General features: G+C 36.5%; 1 protein-coding gene across 1 annotated transcript in view; it reads left to right on the forward strand.

Annotated features, from left to right (window-relative positions):
* Window positions 1–13,279, forward strand: part of LOC121315107 (CMP-N-acetylneuraminate-poly-alpha-2,8-sialyltransferase-like) — a 35,549-nt gene that overhangs the window by 2,619 nt on the left and 19,651 nt on the right. Inside the window, exon 2 of the mRNA XM_041249028.1 lies at window positions 8,047–8,178. Within this exon, the coding sequence (XP_041104962.1) occupies window positions 8,047–8,178 (132 nt within the window). The remainder of the gene's footprint in view (window positions 1–8,046; window positions 8,179–13,279) is intronic.

Below are 13,279 nucleotides of genomic sequence, written 5' to 3' on the forward strand. Positions count from 1 at the left end.
GCATGTGTAAATGTCATTTTCTGTAGATGTTCCTAAATGCAACATTTTCACATATCTGCCGGCTATACCCCAGTCTAGTGAGTTGTGACGTTGTAACTTCCAGGCGAAAAGGGAGTGAACAAATACTGCAGTGGAAAGGCTAAAATAATATAAATATGACTTACAACAAAAACTTAATTACCTCCCGTAATCCACGCATGTCAACAACGCTGGATTTGAATAACTGTGGTTTAATGGGGACTAAACAGTCATAGGATTGTCCACGATATATTTTTTACATTGCCCCACCATTATAATGGAATTATTCTTCTGGTCAAAATCTCATTCCACCACTCATAAAATCGCACATACTCAGTAAAGCAGTGATTCAGCAGGGGGTAGGTGGGTTTGAGTTGCTCCTCCAATTAAAACCAGGGATCAGACTACATCATCTGCTATTGCTTGTACTGTGGTTATAGCAAATCGTTTGTAACGGAGGCCTGTCTGATGAAAAAGAAATTAAAACCAGTGATCTGCTACTGCTAGTACTGTGGTTATAAGCAGACAGGAGTTTATAACGGAGCCTTACCCCCCGATGAGGAGCTGCTGCTGTTACTATAGGAATCTAGGGTTTAGGCTAGAATGTAATTTTTTTCTTGCATTTTAGACAGATTTTTGTTTTTGTTTTATTGAACATTATTATATTATAATGCTACACAAATGTATTGTAGCATGCACGGGGGAGGGCAGTAGCAGGGCTGGTAATTGACATAATCACATACAAAGACATAAGCTCTATATACGCTCCTTGCAAAGGATACCGCCTCTTTTCTACAGCGGTATCGGTGCTATGCTGGAGTGTGAGAAGTCCTGGGTTCATGCCTCTCTCTCTCTCTCTCTCTCTCTCTCTCTATATATATATATAGATAGATAGATAGATAGATAGATATTCCGAAAACCCTGGATAAGGGGAAATCCCCTTTAATCAATTAAAAATTTTTTCGATCGCCAAGACGAAAGAATTCTTATATATATATATATATATATATATATATATATATATTATATATATATATATATATATATATATATATATATATATATATATATATATATATATATATATATATATTTTAAAGAAAAACAAATGAAGATGCTACTAGAAAAATACAAGAGTGCAGAATAGATGTCTACTATGGAATCATGACTATAACACTCAGATTAAATCCGTTTACCTATTCATTGTGTAATGACTTTATTGCTTTTTCTTGTGTGACATGCTTTAGCCACAGTCTTGTGGCTCAGCCTGGTCACATTTTTTTAACCCTAATCTCATTCCAAGGGGTCACACTAAGGTTCTTGGGTGTCCAGTGGATCAAAATTAGATTTAAAGGTCACTATTTGTGTTTGATTCCAAATGTTAAAGAATGCATCATTATACTGTAATATTTCAACCCCTTTGAAAAGTAACTACTACATATTACAATACTAGTGACATGTAGCATATATTTTGTTACTTAAAGAAGATTTGTGCTGCATATACATGTTATCTTATTTTAAAACAAAAACATAAAAATAGGAGTTACCGTGAGTGCAGATTTATGTTTTTGTCTCAGATGTGGTTTCACGTGCCGTGTCTGGTTTGGCTGGCATTTTGAGCAAGGCTGTTTTTGCTTGTGGTAGTCTTGCACCTGTTTTTTTCTACATTAAATAACTTAAACTATTGTAATAGAAGAGCCTTTGGATATGATTTTAACACAGAGCTCATTTGTACTGAGATAAATGTGTTTTCCAACCTGTGACTTAAGCAGGGTATCCCCTTCCTTAGTTTCACTGTAACTATTATAATAAAACAAAGCTTGACAGGAAGGGATACTATGAAACACAGATGACAGTATGCAACATGAAAGGTGAATATAATTGGTAAACATCCTTATTTTTGTTCTCAAAAAGGAAGTTACATACTGACACACAAAACCATCATAGAACACAAAACACAAGTTTTTAGTCTTTTACACAAACATCTGGGTAGCCTTCTAAAAGTTTACCAATGTAAATTTTGCACAGTGATTTTGCAGTTTCTCTATGTTTTTCCAATGGCTATACTATGCATTTTCCATGCATTGCCATGGTCTGTAATGTTTTTGTAATATGCTTTACCATACCTCTCAGTGATTTTACCATGCTTTCACTGTGTTTTAATACACTTTGCCATGCTTTTGCTGTTGTAAACTTTTATTAGGGGAGAAAAGTCTGCAAATCTAAATTGGAAACCTAATTTTCTTCAGTACCATATATCTAAAAACTGCACAAATACTCTGCCTCTCAAGCATGTACTTTTCAGATTGCAGTTGCCACATATTGCTGTGAAAGGAATGTAGTTTGTGTTTTTATGTTCAGTATCAACATGCCTGAACTGGCTTTTGCTGTAGTTACCAAAATATATCAGTGTAACTTGTCATACACATCCACACAATGAGAGGCAAATAAAAAACTTGGTTGGTAAAAATATGTCTGAGTCTTACTGAAGAACAAAGTTGTTTTTCTGACCAGGGAGTATTGTTGTTTTCATAAAATATGTATTAAAAGACTCTCTCTCACACACACACATGCACACACACACATATATATGTATGTGTATGTGTGTGTGGGTGGAGGGACTACATTCCCCGGAAGGCCGTGGGGCTGAACAGCCTATAATTTCTAATTGTCTGTTCAGTGTTAATTATTATGACCAGCTGGCAGGCATTGAAAATTAGAGCCAGCTACAGATAATAAAAAGATAGCAACTAGTCTGTTCTGGGCTGCTGCAGAGTGAAACTATAAAGGGAGGCAGTAGGAAAACCTGGTTGTTTGTGTGAGAAAACTGTGTTTTTGAGGTGTATGTTTGAAACCGGTAAGCGGAGTAGCTGCACGATTTGATTGGAAGATTCCAGAAATAAATGTGTAGTTAGTGCTTGTTAGGTTAGGTTTGTTTTCGCAGTGTTTCGTAAATAAAGTAGCGCAACTGCAGTGTTAAAAGAAGTTCCTGTGTGTAGGGTTAGTGTTTACGTGCTGGAAATAAAACCTGAGAGAGTGTAAATCTTTATATATATATAGATAGATAGATAGTAACATGACAGGGGGGGAGTTAATATCCTCCCTGCCAAAAACATGTGCATATACAAGTTTTTGGTTGAATTATTTAATGAGTTAATTGTTAATTTTCCCCTGCACCAGGGATGCATTGCAAATTAGTAACAGGTTCAGGATGTTTAAGGTGAGCAGTCAGTCTGCTCGGGATGGCTGAGTAGAAGGAAGCAGGAGGTGTACCTTGCTGCCGAGTTGTCATACGGTATGTGTTTTGTAAACTTGTGTGGTTATTTTAGGTTTGCGAGCTAGTCAGGAACATGCAACGAATGCTTAGTCAGTGCTCCAAAAGAGCAAGGCATTTGTTTTTGTTTTAGTTGATTTTTGTAATTAAAAGTGTGCATCAGTGCTATTTCATTTAAATCCTGTGTGTCGGTCGTGACTTTGAAGGGAAAAGAACCAGAGCGAGCCTGGTTGGCGATCTGGCTTTTCACTCACATATATATAAATTTTAAAGTGTGTGAAAGATGGTGCATTACTAGTAGTTATGTACACAGCTGCTAATTATAAGTGACTGAAATACAGGAAGAGGGGAGCTTGGGTGATATATCAGTTGTGCTGATGGTGGGACTATGTGGTCAGATAGCCGTCCACACAGACACAGCAGTTTCAGACTGTGGTTTTCTTCTTTCATGTGTATTGCAAGCAGTGTGCATACACATCAAAACACAGGAAAGCACATTTATAGTATTGCCTTGAAAAATACTTTAGGGTGTCACTTTAGTTTGCAAAGAGATATGTTTATTAAAAAAAAACAAATTTAAATAAATGAATACAAATACACTTGCTGCATGCAATTCACCATTTAAACTATAGCCACACTTTCTGCAGAAGTTCATATTTGCATATTTATGGAATTTTTATCCCATAACTTTTTTAAATTATTCATATTAATATTTTTCAATGCGGAATGTTTTTAAACTCAAAACTGAGTGGCATTTTTTTGGCAGGATAACCATTTCAGTTCATGCTATTTGTTCAATTGCACAATACTTTTCATTAAAACTGAATTAGCTATTTGAGGACTGTTTGATCAGATTATATTTGAATACTGCAGTTAGATAACATGTTCTATGAGGTTTCGGAGCTAATCATACATATAAGGTGTCTGCTGTTAGACCTACTTAATATTTGCCCAATAAAATAAGTGAAGTTTAATTTTAGAATTGTTTTTTTTTTAGGCATCCTTTATTGAAAAGAGTGAAACTGAGGTTCACTATTCAAGCGCATCCCTGTTATACAATACACAGCAGAGAGATCAATATTTCTCCAGCCTGTCAATCACTTTGTCAGTTGCTATAAAGCCACAATACAAAGCTGTCTGTTTTCTTCACTCACAATATAGGATTTCCGTATGATTACAAATTTATAACTACCTAGTGCAATCACCTTCCCATCATTGCTGTCGAAAAGCAGCACAGAAAATAGGTTAATCTTGGTTTAGGAAGTGAAAAGACTGTTTTGCCAACAGTTGACCCCAACCAAATAATGGACAATATGGTCAGCAAGTTTTACTAATGGACATTTTTCATAAGGTTTTTAAAATAAGAATCAACAGTAGACAATGATCAGACATTCAAGTAAAATAATGAGGTAGTTTCATGAGAACCATGCTAGAAATGGTAGAAGGCACTGGAATGGGCATGATGTAACCAGGGTGGTACCTGCTGAGGGGCGAGAGGGATGCAGAGGGTTAGAAGTTGAAACTCGGGTGTCCAGGTTTTATTTGTTTACAAGGGGTTGCAGTGATTGGTGGCCGCCACTAGGGTAGAAGGATATATATGCACAGGTACATGGTACAAAAATAAAAAATACAAGTACAAGTACAAGTACAAAAACAACTAGAAAATAAAGTGTCCAAGCTCGGGCGTGTGCTACTCCTGCTATACAGGGATGTCCCACACCTTGAATCTCCTCCCTAACAAAAGCTAAATAAAAACTCCTGGGATTAAATCACACAGTGGCAAAGGTTCTTCTCCTTCAGGCTTGCATATAAAACCACCAAACAAAGAAAGAACCAAGGGCTGGCTTTCCAGACCCTTTTTAAAAGCAGGTGGCCAGTGTTAATTGAACATCAATTATGCAATTGACACCTGGCCACCTGCTGCACATTCCATTTCAATTAGACAAGGGAGGGAAGTCTAACCTCCCAGCCTTGCCATATCTAGCACACACTTATTTTTACTCAAACTTTTGATACAAATTTAACACATTTTTAAACACAAGAAACCCAAAACTGCATTCATTTACAGGGGCAGGCTGAACACACACGCCAGGGATTGTGCTCATACAAGATAGCCAAGATGGTTTGTTAAAAAAAAAAAAAAAAAAAAAAAATCTGTATGTTCTGTTCACCCACTGTTAAAAGTGTATAGAGATTTTCAGATCAGTCTCAACAAGGTGTTCATGCAATCAAGTGCTGCTCACAAATGTAATAATAGCAAAATACAACAACTGTTAAAACAGAAATACTGTAGTACAGGAGCTGGGATTGGCAAACACTAGATTAGCTCATGGGTCATCACTGAATGCTTTTTTTCCTTTTTTTTTTTTTTTTTTGGAAATGTACAGGATGATTTTGCTGTACAGCTGACAAAAGGAAGCACATATGACACCACAAGTGTGTAAAAATATTGGTTTAGCAGTAGCATTTCACAAAGGGATTTAGTGAGTCAGCAAGGTCCATTATTAAATCCACATTTTTTTCAATTCTTGTCCTCATGCAGACCTATTTGAATCCCTGAGAATGATAGAGACCATGATAAAATTAAACAATTTGGAAATGAAATATTATTAAAATGTAGACAGAACAGGTTCCAAGTCCTGTCTGGGACCATATTTATTTAGCTATCTATACATTTCATTATTTAAAATAGTGATTATTATTGCTGGTGTAAAGTGGGAGAACTTGACAAAGATATATTTAAAACAAGTTCAAACAGCAAAGAAAAAAGATGAGTATGTGATTTTAAAGAGAATGTAGATTTTGGGTGCAGGGTGAAATGCACAGTAAGACCATGTACACTGCACAATAGTGTTTGGCAGAACAACCACATAAACTCTACAATACCTTTTGAAAAAAGGGTGAGTGCGTCAAATGCTATATACAGTACACAGATCTACTGCGTTTAATAGAGTGTAAGTAGGAGGCTTTGTTATTCCAGGCCTTTTCTTTGTTCTAGATTGGTTAGGAGACAGTGGTGTGTAATGAAATTCATAGTGCCACACAGATTACACTGAAAACTGTTAAAAAAAAAAAAAAAAAAAATGTATAGAACCGTGCATAACAATCTGAGTGAGATTATTGTTAATTATGAAAAATGAGACAGGTCAAATAAGACTGGAAACGAGGCACGGTGGCAGTGACCAAGGCTGACTAAGAAAAAAACACCTTACCTTCCAAAAAGTACCTAGATATATATTTTTAGCCAATACGATTAACACACAAATAGTGTGCTTCAGTAAACAGTAATTTCAGCCTTATTTATTGATAAAATCTAATTGGCATAAATGTTACATTTTTGACAGCCTGGGGACCTCTGTGTGTCTGTCAGATATCATACTTTGATTACACTGTTAGTGATTTTAAATCATATTGTATAGGTTTCTTTGAGTAACCCTTCAGGAAACCTACTTATTTGATGCCGTTTGATAGAAAGGGGCAACTGAAAGAAGAAAAAGGATAAAATGAATAAAGTTTAGTTTCCAAAGCAACAAAGACTCCATTTTCATTTACACAATTTCAATACCATCTGCGGATAACAGCAGTATACAGTAGCATACAACATTTACCCAGGGTTGCTATTGATAGGACAGGAGAACCTTACAGATTAAAAACTGTTCACACAGTCAGGGGAGCGCAGGTTCACGTCCTGGCTGTGCAACGTCGTTGGCCTATGCTTTGGGGATTCTGGATTCGTTGCATTGGCTCTGGCGCTCCCGTGGGTTAGGAAGGCATAACCGGCAGGCTGTTTCTCCCCATCGCACTACATCGGCCCCTACCAGCCAGGCACTTAGGGAGCTCAGGTGGGCACCTGCAGAGAATGTTTGTCTACTTGACATAATTTATTATGGAATATGGTACGTGAGACATTCTGATTTACACAGAGCTCTTAACTGTACAGTAGCTAGTTATGGCAATGGGTTACTTATATTTATATACCATAGCCTACCAAAAAAATGTAAAACCTGGTTACGATGATAGGGGTTGGTATGCAATTGACCCCAATCAAATCACTTTAAGAAATGTCTTTGTTAACCCTAAATAGATAACCAATCTCTCTTCAAGAATAGGGTTTCAAAAATCATTATGTACCCACAAGTAATGTGGTTTCTACAAATGTTATATATAATGATCTATTTGTAGAGGTAAAAAGCAAAATGGAGAACATACAGTATAGACAAGTACAAAAATGAAATGCAACAGCATACAAGATGCTGCATATTTGGTATATCGATTTTGCTAAGAAATGGGAGGACATTAATAGTAGTTATAGCATGCCCGGCAGCTCATAAAGTCTGATTTTTAATCAGTAGCTGATATATTGCAAAACATTTTATACAGTACTTGTGACACATGGTACAAGTGATGGCACAGCTGGGAACACCTCCTGTCATTAAAGACCACGCCTTTTTTCTTTAATAAACAAGACTGGTTCACAGAACGTTTAAAATAAGATTGAGAGAAGTAATGCATTAATATGTCTGAAAATATTAGTAAATAAAAACAACTTGGCTTTTATGTGTCCCAATGTATAGACCACTTATTGTTTTTTTTGTGACTATTATTTGTCTGGAGGAAGAAGAGAGTAAAATACCGGAATGGGTGTTTTGTTTTATAACATCGGAAAAATTAAACATTCATTACTGTTTAATACACAGGCTTACCACATGTATTGGTATTCCTTTTAATTTATTTTTCCTTTTTCTGCATTTCAGTAATGGCAACCTCAGATCAACTAGACTAATGGTCAATAGTTCTGATAAGATCAGTGGGAGGGGAGGACCTGCACTCTTCCAGCATTCAGTCGAAGGCTGGAAAATCAATTCTTCCTTGGTATTAGAGATAAGGTAAGCTTAATTTTTTTAATTGATGAGAATTGTAACAAAAGACACACATTTTCCTTTAACAAAGGGCATTCAATCTTGGTACAGAATGACTCTAAAACTAATTAACACATACAGAAAAGTCCTCTCTAGCCTAATTAGGTGAGACAATACATGTGTTAAAGTATGTACCCAAACAGGAATCTGTTCTTACTGTGTTTGTGCTATGCTGTATGTCGGTATCATGAAATCCCATGACTGGAATTCAGTTTCTAAACAACACTACCATACTTAAGCGCATATTATTGCCTTTCATCGATGTACTGTGTACAATATGGTTTGTTTTTCCTCTGTCACAGGTGTACTCAACCAGCATCTCTGGTGTAAATGAGTGGAGCTCTCTCTCTGTGAACTGTTTTCACTCATATCACTTCAGCAGTGTATAGTTAAACTATTGCAGTACATGATAACTGTAGCTTAAACTTTCCTTTTACTGTGTTTTAGGCAACACAGCTGAAAATAGCCATGGTCTGACAGTGTTTTATTTATATAAAAAAAAAAAAAAAAAAAAAAAAGTTTTCAAGGTGTACTTTTGATGTACATTTCACCATGTATGTACATTTTAGAAATGCAAGCCTTTTATTTCGTGCTTGCCAGAGAACTTGGCTCCCCACTTTAACACCTCTTGTGCATTTGCACTCCTGCAGGGTCAGAGAGGAAAGTAAACCAAGGGTTGTTTTCCTCCTTGCTCTTCAGTTACAAATACGAGCCAGGTGCTCGACCAATCCAGGCAGGAACACCCCTTAGTTTAAGCTAGGCACTTAAATCCAGGGTTAAGTTGCTTGATAACGTCGTTGTTTACTGTAAGTTATTGGTTGCAAAAGGCAACATTCGAATTGGGAATTTCTTACTTTGTAGAAACATTGAGAAAAGATGTATCAGAGAAAAAAAGTTAGGTATTTTGTGTGTTACTAAGTGCGGTTCTGAGAAAAGACAATTATTACTATTTCATTAGCTGTAATACTCTCCTTCAATAAAATTTAGACAGTACTTTGAAAGAAATAAAAGGCTGTCTAGGAATGTGAGCAGAGTGTTGTGCAAATCAGTGTGTGTGTGTGCATGAGCTGGAATGACACAATTATTATACTGTCCCCTGTTGTATGTGATGTGCAGATTTGGAAGGACAAAATTGTGCGTCTCGTTTTTAATAACAATTTGGAGAAAAATACTTTTAAAATGTTGCCTGTAATGTCATGATGACAAATACAAAATTGAATACAAGATCCAGATATTATTGGAAGGGACATACTCTTGGCCTTGTTCCTACGGAAACGTAAATGAATGAATTTATCACCAGAAAATGAATTGCTTAACTCCAGCCTGCCAAGCCTGCTGGGCAGTGTGTATAGATGGTGGTACAGTGGTGGTAAAATAATAGACATTCTGCCAACTGTAGGTGCAGCTGCAAGCAAACTCAGTGCTCTAATTTCTGCTTGTTCAAAAGCATAATCAAAAGCTATGTATGTAGACAAAGATTTTATACTTGAATATGGAATATATACTATACAGGAATATTGCAATATTAATTAATGTATTTTTCCATTCAGTCAGTAGTGCAAATCCTACTAGTGACATACCAAGGAATTAATTATAGATCAGAAAGATACGGTAAGCTTTGACACTCCCCACTCCACCGACCCCTACATTACTGACTGATTTTCAGTTGGAATTGCAGCAGCATAGGTAAGATTTTTTTAAATATAAACTACTGTAAGAGTATACTGATTTTGACGCATCACAACTGTTCAACTGAAGTACTGCATTAGGGAAAAGATCCAGGGAATGTGCTGCTTTAGAAATCAATCTGAGTCGTTGAAGAGGTGTTCAAGCATTGTCCCTCATCACAGTGAAAGCACTGGTTACAGCAACTGAAAATGCTGCTGCCTTTTAACTAACATTACTGATGAGTATAGGAAACAAACTCAACAGAGAACATAATACATTTGACAGATTATCCGTTTGCCTGGCAGTAACTGATAGAATTTTTTGATGCCAAAGCTTTAGACCGATTGTAACAGAAAGACGTTGGTTCTTGGTGGTAAATCTCCCTCCCGACTTGTGAGGGCACTAAGTAACGGGAAAAGAATACTTTGGACTACTTGACCTAACAATTCGTTCCGAGGGTTACAAGGAAGTCTTGTTGTAGAAAAGAAACAGAGCTTCGGTACATTAACTCATTGACCCGGAGGGCAAATGATGTGGCAGCCGCGGATCATAAAAAGCAGCTGCAATCGTTTACCAAGGGTCATGAGTGACGGTGTAAATAGGGGTTGAAGCGCTGTTATCTGTTCCTTCGTTTCGGTTTTGTTATTGACCTGAAAGGACCTGTACTGTTGGTGAAATAAATAGTAAGTGTTTGTTAGTACTGTCTATCGTTGAGTGTATTCACTAGACCAGAGGCCAGCACCAACCCGGAACAGCACTTCACTTGTACCACTGTAAAACTGTATCGCACCACAATCACTAATTCACGCACTAACCCGGACTTGTATATGTGTTTTGTGTTTAATGTGGGGTTACAAGAACGGGACAATTATTTCGGGACCAGTTTGGGGGATTATAAATGTAAGTAATACACACCGCATTATTATTTCCTGCTTTGCCATCAGGCACTGGACAAAAACAACTAATAAAAACAAACCTTTCCACCTGGATTACAACTGTCTGTCTGTTCTTTAATCACATGTACACTATTAACTGCTTTGCTACACAGATCCACTAAAATTATAGGCAGCATTTAACTGGTTAAACTCACATTTCAAAATGTTGTTTCCAAGCAACATTCAATTATGTTGTTTATTTTTATTTTTGATATGTTTTATATTGCAACCATTTTGAAAGAGTGACAGTTCCTGTTACAATGACTGTAAAGCTGTGTGATTAGGAGACTGTTGACACTGGGAAGAAAAGGGAAATGTTTTGCTTCAGTAACAACAAAAGGCTAAATATTGTCAACCCTTATAAATATCATAATTGTTGCTCACCAGACTTCATGGCCCAGGGCTGGTTAAAAATAGTTTTTACCACAAAGCTTTTCAAGCACTTAAATTAACAAAACTCTCCCTCCTCTACATCTGTATTGGAAAAGAAAAATTTTCAGCACAGATGAGAGACCAACAGTTGATGCCACCGGTAACTCTATTGTCTCTCCATAGACAGATGAGTAGATATTTGTGAAAGGTGATTGCATGGCCTGTTAATGACTGCTGTTCTAAAGCCCATTTCGATTTGCAGACCATGAACACTTTTTCAACTATTTGTGGAGAGGATTATTTACATTTTTGCGTTATTATGTGCCAAAAAAGAGTTTAATGGAAAATGATGATCAGGAGAAAGCTGCCAAAAACAAAATGTCTCCTGTTTGGTGGATAGAAATATCAAGGCCCTGGGGAGCCAGAGTACTGAGAGCACATACCAGAAAGTGTTTACTAATTGTTGCATGTTCCAGTGTTCTGCAAAGCAATAAGGAAGCGTGTCTGTTTGACAACGTAGACGTCTGACAGTGATGTAGTTTCAGAAGAGAGGAGGAATTTCCCTCGTGGCTCACATTACCGCAGCCCTTTTTTATATGGGTCGCTTCATGAAAAGGGGGTTACCAAGGTATGGTTAGTTAACTTGTGTACGAAAAAAAAAATACAACAGGACTACAGTTATAATTCTAAATCAGTAAGGGGTGTTTGTATAGCTAAATAAGATAACGTGAAAGTCAGAGGATGTGTCATATCTGAATTCTTATCTCTATCAAAAACACACAATGTAACATACCTCGTGTTACTTCTGTTACTAGGACAGTGAAGCAAATACTGTAAACTGTGTCTAAATGCCCATGCTATATTTACAGCAATCCTAGAGTTGAAGAAATCTTTAGAATGTGGCAGCAGCTTAGGAAGAATTGTGAAACGCTGATAACAACAATCGTAAAACAGATGTTGTCCACGATCATTACATGTATTACCTTGTTACATTCAAGCTATGTTTAAGGCTACATAAATAGAACCTGTTACATAAGCAATCTCCACTGTATATTATATAAATAGAGCACTGCATAGGTGTTTGTTTTATTGTTAGGGAAACTAGGGAGATAGTTAATGCCGGGGATCAAATATGCTGGTATTACTCAGACACTAGACTGGCTTGGTGTCTGGGATACAATTAAAACACCCTCTTATCATGAAGAAAATATAACGGTGTGAAAATAAACTATATAATTATACGAGAAAGCCTCTTTAAAAATGTATTCAAATTCATAATGATGTAAAATATATTGTGAAAAAAAATATGACTAAGAGCTGACACACAAAACATGGTGTCTTAAACCCCTTTCACACAAATGCTGCTACTGAGCTGTCTCGGAGATGTTAAAATGTATTTAAAATACCCATTCACACTGCACGAAATTGCGCAAAATCTATGGCTGTATAATACAGCCAGCACTTGGAGATACGACACTCAGATACACGTCAGTCACATTTTACTGTCCTTGTTTTAAGAAACAAATCAATTCCCATTATAGGTATATGTAAGAAATGAATGCACTTACCTGTCACACGCAATTTCCAACTCCATCACCAGTTTTCTGATACAAAGCCTCAATGTTTTCAATGTTACAGTTTATTTGTTTAAAATACTACTTCTGTTGAAAATATAGTAGGCTACTATACCAACAAAACCAACTACAGTACATCTAAATGGGTGCCTACTTTTTTTAAATAAAGTCCTTTCAGCTATGTATTTTTGAAATTGTATCTTTTTTGTGTGCCCTGAAAAAAACGGTCAAGCGTTGGAACGGGCCAAAATAAAATAATCAGTTATGCATCACACAGTCAAAGGGATCATGTGAGTACAACTTTCAAACCCGTCAGTCAACAGATCGTTTTCATGGCAACGGAAACCAAACAAAATCCCAAAACAAAATGGCACCATTGTTTGTTAAAGAAGTAAATTTGGCTGTGTTTTGTTTGCTTTTAATTTTCTATTATGTTATACAATGTAACAACCTGTTAAGTGTCAAATTTGCAGGAGCTTCAGGCACAATGTAGGCTGCGTGTTTTATTGCAAAGGTGAT

The sequence above is a fragment of the Polyodon spathula genome, chromosome 1 (assembly GCF_017654505.1).
Source record: "Polyodon spathula isolate WHYD16114869_AA chromosome 1, ASM1765450v1, whole genome shotgun sequence".
Taxonomy (NCBI): Eukaryota; Metazoa; Chordata; class Actinopteri; order Acipenseriformes; family Polyodontidae; genus Polyodon; species Polyodon spathula.